Source organism: Dermochelys coriacea, chromosome 1, assembly GCF_009764565.3.
Source record: "Dermochelys coriacea isolate rDerCor1 chromosome 1, rDerCor1.pri.v4, whole genome shotgun sequence".
NCBI classification, from domain to species: domain Eukaryota; kingdom Metazoa; phylum Chordata; order Testudines; family Dermochelyidae; genus Dermochelys; species Dermochelys coriacea.
This window is the reverse complement of record NC_050068.2, coordinates 37,279,233-37,292,432: the sequence shown is the minus strand read 5'-3', so window position 1 is coordinate 37,292,432 and position 13,200 is coordinate 37,279,233. Positions and strand designations below refer to the sequence as shown.

Below are 13,200 nucleotides of genomic sequence, written 5' to 3'. Positions count from 1 at the left end.
TAATGCACCTCATTCAAATGACAAAATATGCATTTACTTTTAGAATTACTTTGGTTAAAGCCCCCCACACTTCCCCCGGCCCCGCCCCCACTCCACCCCTTCCATGAGGCCCCACCCCTGCCCTGCCTCTTCCCCGCCCACATTCCAACCCCATCTCCAAAGTCCCTGCCTCAACTCCGCCCCCTATTCCAACCCCTTCCCCAAATCCCTGGCCCTGCCCCTTCTCTGCCTCCTCCCCTGAGTGCCCCGCGTCCACGCTTCTCCCGCCTCCCTCCTGGAAAGTCCTAAGTGCCACCAAACAGCTATTTGGCAGCGGGAAGCGCTGGGAGGTAGGCAGAGGAGCAGAGATGCGGCCCGCTCATGGGTGGGGGGAGGGGAGGGGGCGCTTGGATGCTGGTGGAGTCGGCACCTATGACGGGCCGCAGGAAATAACTCCGTGGGCCCCATGCAGCCCACAGGTTGTGTGTTTGACAACACTGGACAACACTGTGGCAACATTTAGAACATAGGTCCGTGGACTCTGAGTGAGAGCTTCAGTTCAAGAGGTCATGAGGCTACCACAGCCTCCTAAGTAAAAGTCAATTAAAAATACTGAGTAGCTGATAACGATTTACAAAAGTCAGCACTAGTATGATAATATCTATATACTAAAATAGTAACTTATCTTTACACATTATTTGTACTAAAATGGAGGATTAATATGAATATAAAACAATGCCTGCAACATTTAGCATATTATTTTACTATATTTTCATTACACTGTAACTTTTGCTAGAAAGTTGCCATAAAAATGGCAGCCTTTTACCATAATTTATATGCAAAATCTAAATGAATAATTAATTAGTCCCTTAATTATTCTTTGGAAATTATATTTTACCTTGTGTAATGTGAAGACAAAATAATTACCACATTTATTTTTAAATAGTCATTTGAACTGTAATAAATATGGCAGACTTGTTGCAAACTAGCCTTCATAAAGACTTTGTGATGTGTGTGATAAACATTTGTAGCATGATCCAAATTCCACTGACGTCAAGGGAAAGACTCCCATTAACTTCAACGGGCTTTTGATCAGGCTTTGGTGCATGCATACAGTAAACTGTCAAGTGAAAAGACCTGTGGTGCTGGTTGCAAGAGATTAAATAATCTTAGAAGATTCGCTGTATAAAAATAAATTGCAGGGATTTTATAAAAATATATGCTACTTTGAGGAGCAAATTTCCCCAAGTAGCTTAACTTCAGCAGATGTTTCAGTTGACACCTCTGGACTATATACATGAATACATATGTAACAATTTAATCTGATTTTCCCATAGGACATACCATTTCATTACACTCACAACACTGTGAAATTATAAATCATGGAAACATTATCTGGGTTATTACATGTAATGGTTATTTTTACAGATGGTTTACCCGCTTTGCCAGATGTCTGTTTTTGACACCAGGCCATAATAGCTATTGTAGATGGCAGTCTCCATATAATGTGTTAGGCAATGTTGCCTTAAAGAGACATTGTCAGGTGCTATTTTTTAGTCCTGAATAATATGTCATGCTATTTTTATCACCTTGAAAAAGACATAAAAGATTGGTTGTATAAACCTTGCAAAAATATTCGCTTATTGGGTAATTGGATGGTTCAGAATCTTAGAAACAAAATCTAGAGATGTTCATTTCTATGTCACTGGCTCAAATCCCGCCCAGGTTTGTTTTTTTCCAAAAGTCATTACTGTTTGGTGGTTACAGATAGGAGGTGCTTTTACTCCAGTTTCTGGTTGACAGATGTTCATATAACAAGTTCACCATCCCAATCGGTCTCAGGGAAGAGACCAAGGACTGAATGCACATGGATTCTGAACTACCTTCTCATGGGCCCTCGAGGTGAAGATTGATGTATATTCAGGCACAGAAACATAGTTGCCCATGCAGTACTGAACCTCTTCTGTAGACAAATGAACTTGAAACTGTAAGTTATTTGGGGTAGATGTTCTGTTTTTGGCTCATTCCATCTGCAGTAACTCACCCTATAAGTTACATAGCTACATAAACAATAAAAACTACTATCAGCTTGTCAGAGCCCTTTACAAATAATCTCAGCTACATTTTCTACCCCTCAGTCAGATTCCTCATCATCCTTTTATCCCAGAAGGAAGAGCTTTCAGAAATAGTCAGAGGTGCAGGTTTTGGGCCCTATATTGATCTAATTTACTCAAGTGTAAATCCAAAGTAATTCCATTGTCTTCATTGGGGTTACTCTGAATGTGTTCTGATGCAAATGAGATAAAAAATATGACCTATTATTTTAATGGTTAAACGTTTCCTGATTGTTACTGTCTTTTCAAATACAATAAAATGTCACTCATGTAACTTAGCGAAGTCAACCCCATATTAAACTTGATAGCAACCGTCAGTAGTAAGGATAGTTACCAGCTTGAGCAAGCGTGCAGCTGGTGACTTACAGGAGAAGAGTTCCTTATTCTTTTACTGAATGTTACAAAAGAATGGTTTTAATAGAATTAGTATTTCTATAATGAAAATGAATAGTCTTTAAAATCTTCAGTTGAAGTCAATAAATAGAGAAAATTACAAGTTACAATGCAATATAAAAACATTTGTCTAATAGCTGTTCTCTAGAGCAGTAGTTCGCACAAGAAAATTTTTGGTGGCCTCAGAGGATGGCCCACAACTATTGCTGGTGGCCGCTCTGACAATTTTTCTTAAAATATTTAATTAAATTTAGGAAAAACAAATAATTATGCACATATACATGGCCAAATAATTGTAATTTATTTATATATGGTTTTTTCCATAGGTTCAATAATAAAAATAATGTACAGTTTTCTCTGTTCTTTGCTGAACCTAAACAGAAAAGAAACAAATAATGTGCTTTCCATGTTCTTGTTCCTTTTTGTTGTTTCTTTTGCTTTTTTTGGTTGCTTATTTTTTTTTAAGACTTATTAGCTAGTAAGTCCGTTTCTGTGAAAAGTGATATTTGTAAACATCACTTTTCACAGTAGCAGACTTGCTTGCTTGCTAGCAGGGAGGCAGTGAAAAGTGATATTAACAAACATCCAAATATCACTTTTCACAACAGACTTGCTTAGCTCTGGCAAGCTAGGGGACAAATTAAGCCCTGGATGGGGAAGCAGGTATGGAGGCAGCTCGGGGCCAAAGGTGACAGGGAGGGTGAGTCCAGGGACCAGACCGCTGCAGCCAGTGACTGGAGTCAGAGATGCAGTGGGGGCCAGGGGTGATGTGTGTGGGGGTGGGTGAACTTGGGGCCAGCAGTCCCTGCTGCACAGCTAGGCGCTGGGGCTGGATCTCATGGCCCCATGTGGCAGTCAGAACCCACTGCCACATGGCCGGAGCCCAGAGCCAGAGGACGCAGCAGGTGGGGGGAGAGGGAGGGGGAGGTTGAGCCTGAGGCCAGGGCCAGGCTCAAAGCCCATGGCCAGGGGATGGAGCCCATCACTACATGGCTGGAGCCTGCTGCCCGCCACCCCAGGTCTGAAGCCCGAGACCCACTGCCTGCCTACTCCTCCAGTGTTTGTGGCTCCAGAGGGGAACTGGGCCCAACCCCTACTGGCAGCCCTGGGGGAGGGACCACTGCTCCCCCCCATTGCCACCCTGGTGGCTGCATTTGATAAACGCTGCTCTAGAGTATTTAGGTAACACAAGGTAAGAGGGTGGGTTGTAGTAAGTGATATTGTGTTTTAAAGAAAAAAGATTTGGACTGGGGCATTAGAGTGGGGAGCAGAAATCAGAAATATTCAGTTGACTGTGCATACTCACAAGCTCAGTATATATACACACACTACCATAATCATTCCCATACTTTCATCACCTCATCTCATTTGCATAGCCCTTTCCATAACGGTAACTCGATACCTCTCAAAAAGGAAAGGAGGATGTGTAGCACCTTAGAGACTAACAAATTTATTTGAGCATAAGCTTTCTTGAGCTACAGCTCTCTTCATCGGATGCATTCAGTGGAAAATACAGTGAGGAGATTTATACACACACACACACACACACAGAGGGAGAGAGAGCATGAAACAATAGGTTTTATTATACACACTGTAAGGAGAAAGAAAAGGAGTACTTGTGGCACCTTAGAGACTAACAAATTTATTAGAGCATAAGCTTTCGTGAGCTACAGCTCACTTCATTGGATGCATTTGGTGGAAAAAACAGAGGGGAGATTTATATACACACAGAGAGAACATGAAACAATGGGTTTATCATACACACTGTAAGGAGAGTGATCACTTAAGATAAGCCATCACCAGCAGAAAGGGGGGGCGGGAAAGGAGGAAAACCTTTTGTGGGGATAATCAAGGTGGGCTATTTCCAGCAGTTAACAAGAAAGTCTGAAGAAAAGGAGTACTTGTGGCACCTTAGAGACTAACAAATTTATTAGAGCATAAGCTTTCGTGAGCTACAGCTCACGAAAGCTTATGCTCTAATAAATTTGTTAGTCTCTAAGGTGCCACAAGTACTCCTTTTCTTTTTGCGAATACAGACTAACACGGCTGCTACTCTGAAGAAAGTCTGAGGAACCGTGGGGGGGGGAGAAATAACATGGGGAAATAGTTTTACTTTGTGTAATGACCCATCCACTCCCAGTCTCTATTCAAGCCTAAGTTAATTGTATCCAGTTTGCAAATCACCCCCCCCCCCCCGCTTCCTCAGACATTCTTGTTAACTGCTGGAAATGGCCCACCTTGATTATCACCACAAAAGGTTTTCCTCCTCCCCACCCCCTTCCTGCTGGTAATAGCTCATGTTAAGTGATCACTCTCTTTACAGTGTGTATGATAAAACTCCTTGTTTCATGTTCTCTGTATGTGTATATAAATCTCCCCACTGTATTTTCCACTGAATGCATCCGATGAAGTGAGCTGTAGCTCACGAAAGCTTACGCTCAAATAAATGTGTTAGTCTCTAAGGTGCCACAAATTTCTGCCATATATTTCTTTTTGCAAATACAGACTAACACGGCTGCTACTCTGAAACCTGGTAATACCTGTCCTTGCAGTGGTGTTCCTGTGATGGAAAGTTGCTGGCCTCTCAGCAGCACCATCTTCAGTTTAGGGTTGGTGGCTTATTCAGGAAATGCAGTGTTGCAGAGGTGATGCCCCATGTAAAAGTGTGGCAGCATTGCTCAACCTGTTTGAAGTCCTGCACTTTCCTGGCAACTTCTGCTTTGCAGCAGGGAGTAATATATTGACATAGCCATGTCACTGGAAAGAATGTGGCAATATTGGATTTAGAATACACTTAATTTGCAGAAATCAAAGCAAGTGGTAGTTTAGAGAAAGCCATTTGGGGGCAGGATTGGCAGGAGAGAAACTAAAATGACCTAGTGTGAGGAAAAGTAGAGCCCAGAAAAAGAAGCTGGAGAACGTTCAGATTCAAAGTGCTCTGGGGAAGTGAGCAGTGACTCACATGGACCAACTAAAATATAGGGGATATGAGACGATCATACATAAATGGCCCCAAAAGAGTGCTGCCAAATCTGGGAGAATTGGGGGTGAAGAGTAGTAGCCCCAAGGATTGAAGGAGTCCATGTAAAAAAAAAAGTGTGGCAGCTCAATGAATTGAAAAAAAGAGTCAAAGGAATCTTGGAAATACAACAGCCTCATCAAAAGAATCAGAACAGGCCAGCAAGAGGAAAGGATTAGCAGCCCAGAGTGAGACTAAATGAATAAATACCCACTGAGTGAAATCCCACCCCACTGCAGTCAATGGAGTTTTGCCACCGACTTTACTGAGTCGGTGATTTCCCATAAGAATTCTATTTTCCCCATCTGCTTTTCCTCCTACAAATTTAGTCAGCCCTCCATCTGACTCTACAGCAGAACAAGATTCTTTATACAATGAAGGAAAGTGTCTGAGTGATGGAATAGCAAAAAGAAGAAAAATAGTCTTCTTGGCTTTCCTTTGTAATTCATATTTCACTTAAACTTTAAAATTCAATCAAGAGACTCTCAGTCTGATTGTTTGAGCATCCTGTCCAGCCATCCATCTTCCAGGTGTACAGTTTTCTGCATGCACCTTGCTGCCAAATGTAGAACTAGAATAGTTGAAGCAGGGTGTCCAGCATGAAAAATCCCCTATATTGTGGCATCATTATATCACAGTGTAGAATATTTTAGCTTATTCATTCTAATGTATTTCACCTGCAAGTTCTGAGAAATTTTTAATAAGTTATCTATATTGCAATTAGATAGTCTAGAAATGGAGGGCAACACAATGAGTAGCAGACCCAGATTTAGAACCCCTTGTTTTTTAAACACTGCACTCATTCCTCCAGGTCACATTACTTCTCATAATAGGGTTGCTCTGTTATTTTTTTTTAAACCTTTATTATATTTACAGTCCTCATAACCCTTAAGATAATTTATTGTTGTACTGGTGATTTTATCCATGGTTGTGTATTATTCTTCTTTGCAAAGCTAATGCACAAGCAAAATAAAATCTACAGTTTATTTAGTCATATACAATTATTAATTCTTCCATAAGATTGTAGAGGAGAAATTCAATTGATTTGGGGTCACAGATTGAGAACCAATGAATTATCATACAACCACATTTGAGAGATCTGGGCACCAAAATCTATATAATTTCATGCACCTAAGTAAATGACACATTTTTCTGACATGATTTTTTAGATGCCAATAATTTTGCTTCTTTACAACTCTAAAACAATCAATAGATGAGTATTCCTCCATATCAGGGAGACAATAATTAAAAGCAGGCAGAAACCTCTGCTGGTGCACATCAGGGTAATTTATACCTCCAAGGATCTGGCTCAGAGACTTATTAAATTAATATGTTCATAAAAGGTATTGGCTTGTCAGATCTGAAGAATGACCTCTAATTATCCACAGAACAGATATTGCATCAGCACAGAAATGCAAGATTCCCAAGTTGTTCCACCAATTTTCCTTAACTGTGATCTTTATGGACCAATTCTAAAGTGCTACTCTTCCAACCCCTTTTGGCCCTAAACCTCAGTTCTGACATTGGTAACAAGTTGGTTAAATCTTGCCAGTTATAGCAATGATTTGTCATGCAGTCATCTAGCCCCTATAAAATGTTCTAGGGGCATTAACATTTCACACAGACCACCAAACTGCCAACATATCATAACACATTTTCATTACTACTAACTTTGGCTGGATTTGAATCAGTGACCTACAGGTGAAAGGCTAAAAGCAGAAAAAGCTTCCATTCTATCAGTTCTCATGGGCTAGATAAAGAATGTGGTTTAGGAAATAGAGTTAGCCACCAGAGGGAGCCAATACAGTCCTGTAAAAAGTAATCCTAACATTTGAAATTAAGGAAAGCATTAAAATTTGTATATAAGAATCACGCCAACTTACATGTAGATGTAAAATGTTACAGAAAGTGTACGAGTATACTGAAAAACAAAAATAACCAAGCCCTACAATTGCACTACCAATAGTTCAGTCCTATAGAAAAGAGACTGAGTATTGTTCTTTTTCTACCTGCATGCAAGTTACCCTTATTATATAACAAGTAAAACAATTGCTTCAAACCACTGGGTATTTGGCAACAATGTAACAACCATATAGTAATTATCTGGGAAATGGTATATACATAGTAACTTGTAACACAGCTATTGATTACTTTTTAAATAACTAGTCACCATTGTAAATGACTCAGGAATATTTATTTTTCTTCCAGCCTAGACTACAGAGCAGTAGCCTCTAAAATTCTAATTAAAAGCAAAGCTGTTTTTAGTTCTAGGAGCATCCTCTCTCCTTCTAAACATTGGAGTCCTCTTTATTCTTTCCATTTCTATACCTGAGAATTGTCTGCATTATTTTTTCAATTATGAGGAAAAATAAATTTTCTGGATGGAGTTCCTGCTTGCAAGTTTCAATCTAAAGATTGTACTTATGGCAGTCAAAACCCCCAGAAAAAAAAGCTGAAATAATCTTACAAACAAAACAAAAAAAACAAACAATGAATTTAGTTCAGTGAAAGGCCTGACAAATCTGCAAACCTCATTCCATGGAAGAGCCCCCACAGCAATGTAAGCTGTGCTGCCCTGCCACGGTACCCCAGCCCTGATGGGGGAGGGAGAGGACCTTCTCTAAAGATAAGAGTGTATGTCAGAGCTGATGGTCATCTCTACTGAAATTGAGGGCTCTGGTGCAAATTAGTGCCAAATACGATGATCTGCTAGAAAGATGACTAAGGGCCTGATACAACTCCCACTGAAATCAACAGAAGTTTTTCCATTGACTTCAGTGGGAGTTGAATTGAGCTCCCTGTGAAGCAATGGGCTCTAAAGAACTGAGCACAGGACAGAGAATCAGCAAATCCTAAATTTAGTGTTGCCACCAAATTGCTGTGTGGCCTCTCAGTTAATGTTAACCTCTCAATTTACCTCTCTGTAAAATAGGGACAGTAATACTTGTCTGCCTCATAAGGATGTTGACTGATTAGTTATTGTTAACCATTATAATATTTATAATTATTGCATATGCCTCCCAACAGCTATGAGATGGTAATGGACTATAGGCCAAATCCTGTATTGAGAAATATGTCTGCCCTCACAGATCCAGTTGTAGGATCTGGCCCTTCCAAGTGAAAGACACTTTGTCTATTCCATTATCAGTCTTCACTCATCTACCTGCTTTCTTGCGTAATTTACCAGAATGGTATTGGTTTTAAACAGTAAAAAAGACCCCAGAGACCGGGTATTAATCTTTGTTACCATAGATTGGAACAATGATTTGATTTCCATCTTCATATATTGTATGAAAGATTATACAAAAAAAATCTGTCATATGATCATTTATACAAATTCAAAACCCTTTAAACAAATTCACAGTAAAAGTTGAGAACATTTGCCTTAGAAATCCAGAGTTAATGTAAGCCATTTCCTTCTAGTTTTTTTTGGGGGGGGGGAGAGGGGAGCGGAGATAGGGAAGTGGACCACCACCAGCCTTATTAATACTGAATGTTAAGTGCAGAAGTTTAGCTGTAGTTGTAGGGTTTTGAAGCAATTGATTTGACAACCTCTATGCATAAAACCCATTTTTAAAAATCCACATTTATTCCCCGGATTGCTTATTGTTTCATAAAAAATGAAAACTTCCATAGCTTGCTGGTATCAGCTTGATCTCCTAAAACTGTTCAATTAAACCTTGTAAAACCAGTACTTTAAACTACATCAGTATCCTGGAAGTGCTTGTGAACATTATTGAAGTAATTCAGGATGGTAAATGAGCATTTATAGCTTCTGCTATCTTGTATAATTTAATTTGCTTTGTTTTTTTAAATAAAACCTTAAGTTACACCACAAGAAGTTCACAGTTCTGAGAAAATTAAAGTCAGTATCAAGTTTTACTCAGACCATATAATTTACATAGATTTACATAAATACAGATATATTAAAAATTTAAATCTCAACTAATTAAACAGAAGAGAGTTTTAAATGTGAAAGATTTTAAAACCTAAACACATTTCTGCCCCTATTTTTAGTAGCAGCAGAATTTATACACACACATACCAGGCTTCTGTCTCCCCCCCCCATCCTTTTTCATCCAAAATAGGGCAATTTTATAACTGCAATAAGGTATGACAGGCAGTACACTTCTGGGGAATTATTGCATGCCTTGAGTGCATAAGGCAAAAGGAAGAGTGACTGACTTCAGACACTAGGGGAGTGGAATCATCAACCAGAAATGCACTGAAGTGATGTGAAACATCTTATTGCTTTTACAAAATTGAAAATTACACATTGTTTAAAGAAGACACAAAATGAAGGAAAAGGTAATTTCTGTTTAGTAGAGACCACCAAAAACCAGGAAGCTTCACTGCTGTTCACTGAATGCTCTTCATTATTCCATGATGTTCATTATGGAGCTGCAATCGTACAAGGGGGTCAAACAAAAATTTGTTTGTCCCAAAGAGACCAGAATAATCATTAGCAGCTGATCATACCTGCGGATGAGAATCAGATGCCAGTCTCAAACTGCAATGTAAAAATATCAACTAGACATATTATACCCCACTGAGCTGAGCAGGTGGATCAGCAACTTTAGTTGGATGATAGAGCATTTGCCTAAGATGCTAGAGGTATAGATTCTAACTCAATAGAGGTTTCTCATTTGATTAGCTAGAAGTGAAACAGAATAAATATGGAATGGATATACAGTACCATAACCTCTGCATTTTGGGTGCTGTAATGGGGTTAGATAGAGCATTTACTGGTATTTGTTCTGTCCCATCCCAATACCACATTTCTCCATCTTTAATTTAACCAACTGTATTGGTCACCCGTTAAGTACTCCAGTACCTCCCATTGTGTACATATTTTTAAAACATAACATCCATTCTTTCCACCAGGATTTAGAGGGGATTCTACAAATAACAAATTAAAGATAGCTGGAAATTACATCCAGCAGGTATTTATTTCTAGCGTGTATCTAAGAAAAACACCCTCTTGGATTATTTTTTGTCTTTGTGTTTACTATTCATTAACATGGACAGAAGAGCATCACCTCTGATCTAATACTATCACCAGGAGAGATTTCAAAGTTTAGATAGGGCCGTTCTGCTAAGGCACCATTTGCAAGTCATGGTGACTGGTTTAAGTGTTTAGTCAAAGCTGCATTTACTGTAATGAACGTTGCTTTGGATTCCCCCAACACATACAGTAACAAGCAGCCACTCAGACACTTCCGTCCATAGTCAAACAACCGTTGGTCCTTTCCTGGGAGACTTACATCAGCCTCTTTTGAAATATTAACCATGATTTAATAGATGGCATTTTCACACATCCATTAGGGTTTTGTTCGGGGTCTGGGGGAGGCAGGGATATTCATAACAGTCTAGTACAGGATCAGAAGATATAAAGATGCCTTAAAAAAATAAAAGCCAGATCTGTACTGTTGCTGAATTCATTATTCAATGGGTAAAAGCTATAAACGAAGAATATACAGTGTACAGTGCATAGTACAGAACAACATTTTGCTTCAGTACCAACAGGAGGTACAACAAGGGCACACCTCTTTAAAATAAATCATCAAATATTCTGATGGGGTAAACTACTGCACATCACGTAGTACTCTATTACCAAAAAAAAAAAGATTCCTTATTCCAGGTTTAATAGGACGAATGGAATATTACACTGGAAAGTGACTTGGGGTGGGGTGGCTGTAGGGGAAAAGATGTAACAGCCCGCTGCCTCAGGATGGTACTAGAAGCACTGTTAGGCAGCTTTCAAGCGTCGGGACACACGGGGCACTGGCTATTACAGAGAGAGAGAGCGCTTACCCTGGAGTGGGGAAGGACGGGGAGGGCTGCCGTTTTAATTGCGCTCAACCAGGGGAGGACATTTCTAAAGAAAACAATATCCAGTCTTTGGAGAGGGAGAGAGAGAGAGTTACTGATGCAAAAGGAGACCCTACAGAAAGACCGGGTCCTTCTCCGCCCCTGGCAAAAGGTCCCTTTCGCCATGAGCTGCACTCGTCTCCTTTGTTTGAGAGATTAAGGATCCCACTGCATCGTTTAGATAGATCACTCTTCCTTTGTCTCTCACCCTGTGCCATGCCCTCCCTCCCCCAATCTAAATTGTTCGTTTATAAACATATAATTAGTGATAAGCCCAGGAGAGGAATTGGGGGGGGGGATATCTTCTCGATCCTTAGGATAACTCTGTGCATCACACTGGGATCCCCCACCCCCACGCCTCCGGGCAGATGACTGTGTATTTGGTAGCACTGTGCAGCTTCTTTTCCGTTAAAAAGACGCATCCTTTCCTTGCACAGTCAATGAGAAACGCAGCGTGATTTGTCATGCGCTTGGATTGTGGGTTTGTTCGTTCGTTCGTTTTAATTAATAACTTTTCTTTTCAGAGCCTACAATCATCACTGGAGTATTTACAAACACCAAACAGAGCCTTGGCGAGGTCCCCCCCCCCCCCCCGCAAAATAATCATGACAATGCCACGGTTTGCAGGAGCCCCGCACTAGCTGTGTCCAAACAAGATCTTGCTGGGTGAGCGCTCCTGGGCTCCGGGGGAGACGGGCGCTGGATTCCCGAGTCCTGGGTGGAGCTTCCCAGCCGGGTGTTTCTTCCAGGGGGTCTCTCTCCCTGAATACCTGCCTCGGGGCTGCTGCTGCTGCAGTGGTCCCGTTCATATTCCTCCTGAGCCCTCTGCATTTTCCGCTTCTTCATCTTCCTCTTGTGGACGTGGAAGGTGGTGAGGGAGAGGAGGATCAGGCAGAAGATGAGGGTGACCAGGACGATTAAAACCAGAGTGGAAGAGAAGGGCTGAAAGAGCTGCCCCACCTGCGCGATGCAGGTGCTGCTGGCGTTGGAGGAGGCCGACGTCCTGTTCAAGAGACAAGGTGGCAGAGACAGCCTCAACTCCTTGGAGAGCTTGGCACTCATTGAGGAGGCTTGAGAAGATGAGGCTCTTCCTCTTCTCCCTGCAGACGCCTGGATTTGACCTGGTTCCGGGGCTGGGGTTTGCACAGGCTGGAAATGCCCTGGACGCGGCTCGCTCTCTCTCTGGAGATGGCAGGTGAAAGATCAAGCCTGCAAAGGGACCCAGAGGAATCAGTGCTCGGCACCCAAACCGAGAAACACACAATTCACCGGCTGCCGCCAAAGCCCCCCTCCCCGCCCTCCTTCCAGCCCCAGCACGGTACAAAGTGGTCTAAACTCCGGCACACTGGGGGGGGGGGGATGCCTGACTGACAAACCCCGCGCATTACAGAGAGTTTCCAGCCCAGCGCAGCGCCCCTGGACTGCCCCAGCCCCAGCCCCCTGGTTAGACGGCTCGAGCTGTCTTCAGCCCCGCCGGCCCCAGGCCAGGGGGAGCGAGGCACCAGTGCGGCGGCACCTGCTCGGCTCCAGTTACTGGGCCCAGGGGGCAGCTTTGCCGGGCATTTCCCCAACAAGTTGCGAACGACACGAGCCGCCGCCGCCGCCGCCGCCGCCGCCGCGGGGCTCCCCGGCCGCCCCAGCGCCGGGCGCCACCCGAAGTTCGGGCTCCGGCAGCGCCTGGGCTGTTCACGCGCCTCCGGCCAGAGCGGAACGCGGGGCCCGGCGGGGGCACGCGCCTTACCCGGGCTGCCTGTGGCTGGAGGGAGCCCCCGGCCGCGCGCTCCCGAGGCTGCAGAAGGTGCCGAATGAAGCGGGCAGAGCCGG

The 13,200-nt window shown here is 42.4% G+C and overlaps 1 protein-coding gene across 1 annotated transcript; it reads right to left on the bottom strand.

Annotated features, from left to right (window-relative positions):
- Positions 1 to 9,365: 9,365 nt before the first annotated feature.
- On the bottom strand, positions 9,366 to 12,584 carry C1H11orf87 (chromosome 1 C11orf87 homolog). Its single transcript, XM_038417653.2, has one exon. The coding sequence runs from the start codon at positions 12,436 to 12,438 to the stop codon at positions 11,980 to 11,982; it is 459 nt and encodes a 152-aa protein (XP_038273581.1). The 5' UTR covers positions 12,439 to 12,584; the 3' UTR covers positions 9,366 to 11,979.
- Positions 12,585 to 13,200: the final 616 nt, after the last annotated feature.

Excerpts from the sequence above, each read along its gene's own strand:
- C1H11orf87 (XM_038417653.2), bottom strand. The coding sequence starts at position 12,438 with ATGAGTGCCAAGCTCTCCAAGGAGTTGAGGCTGTCTCTGCCACCTTGT.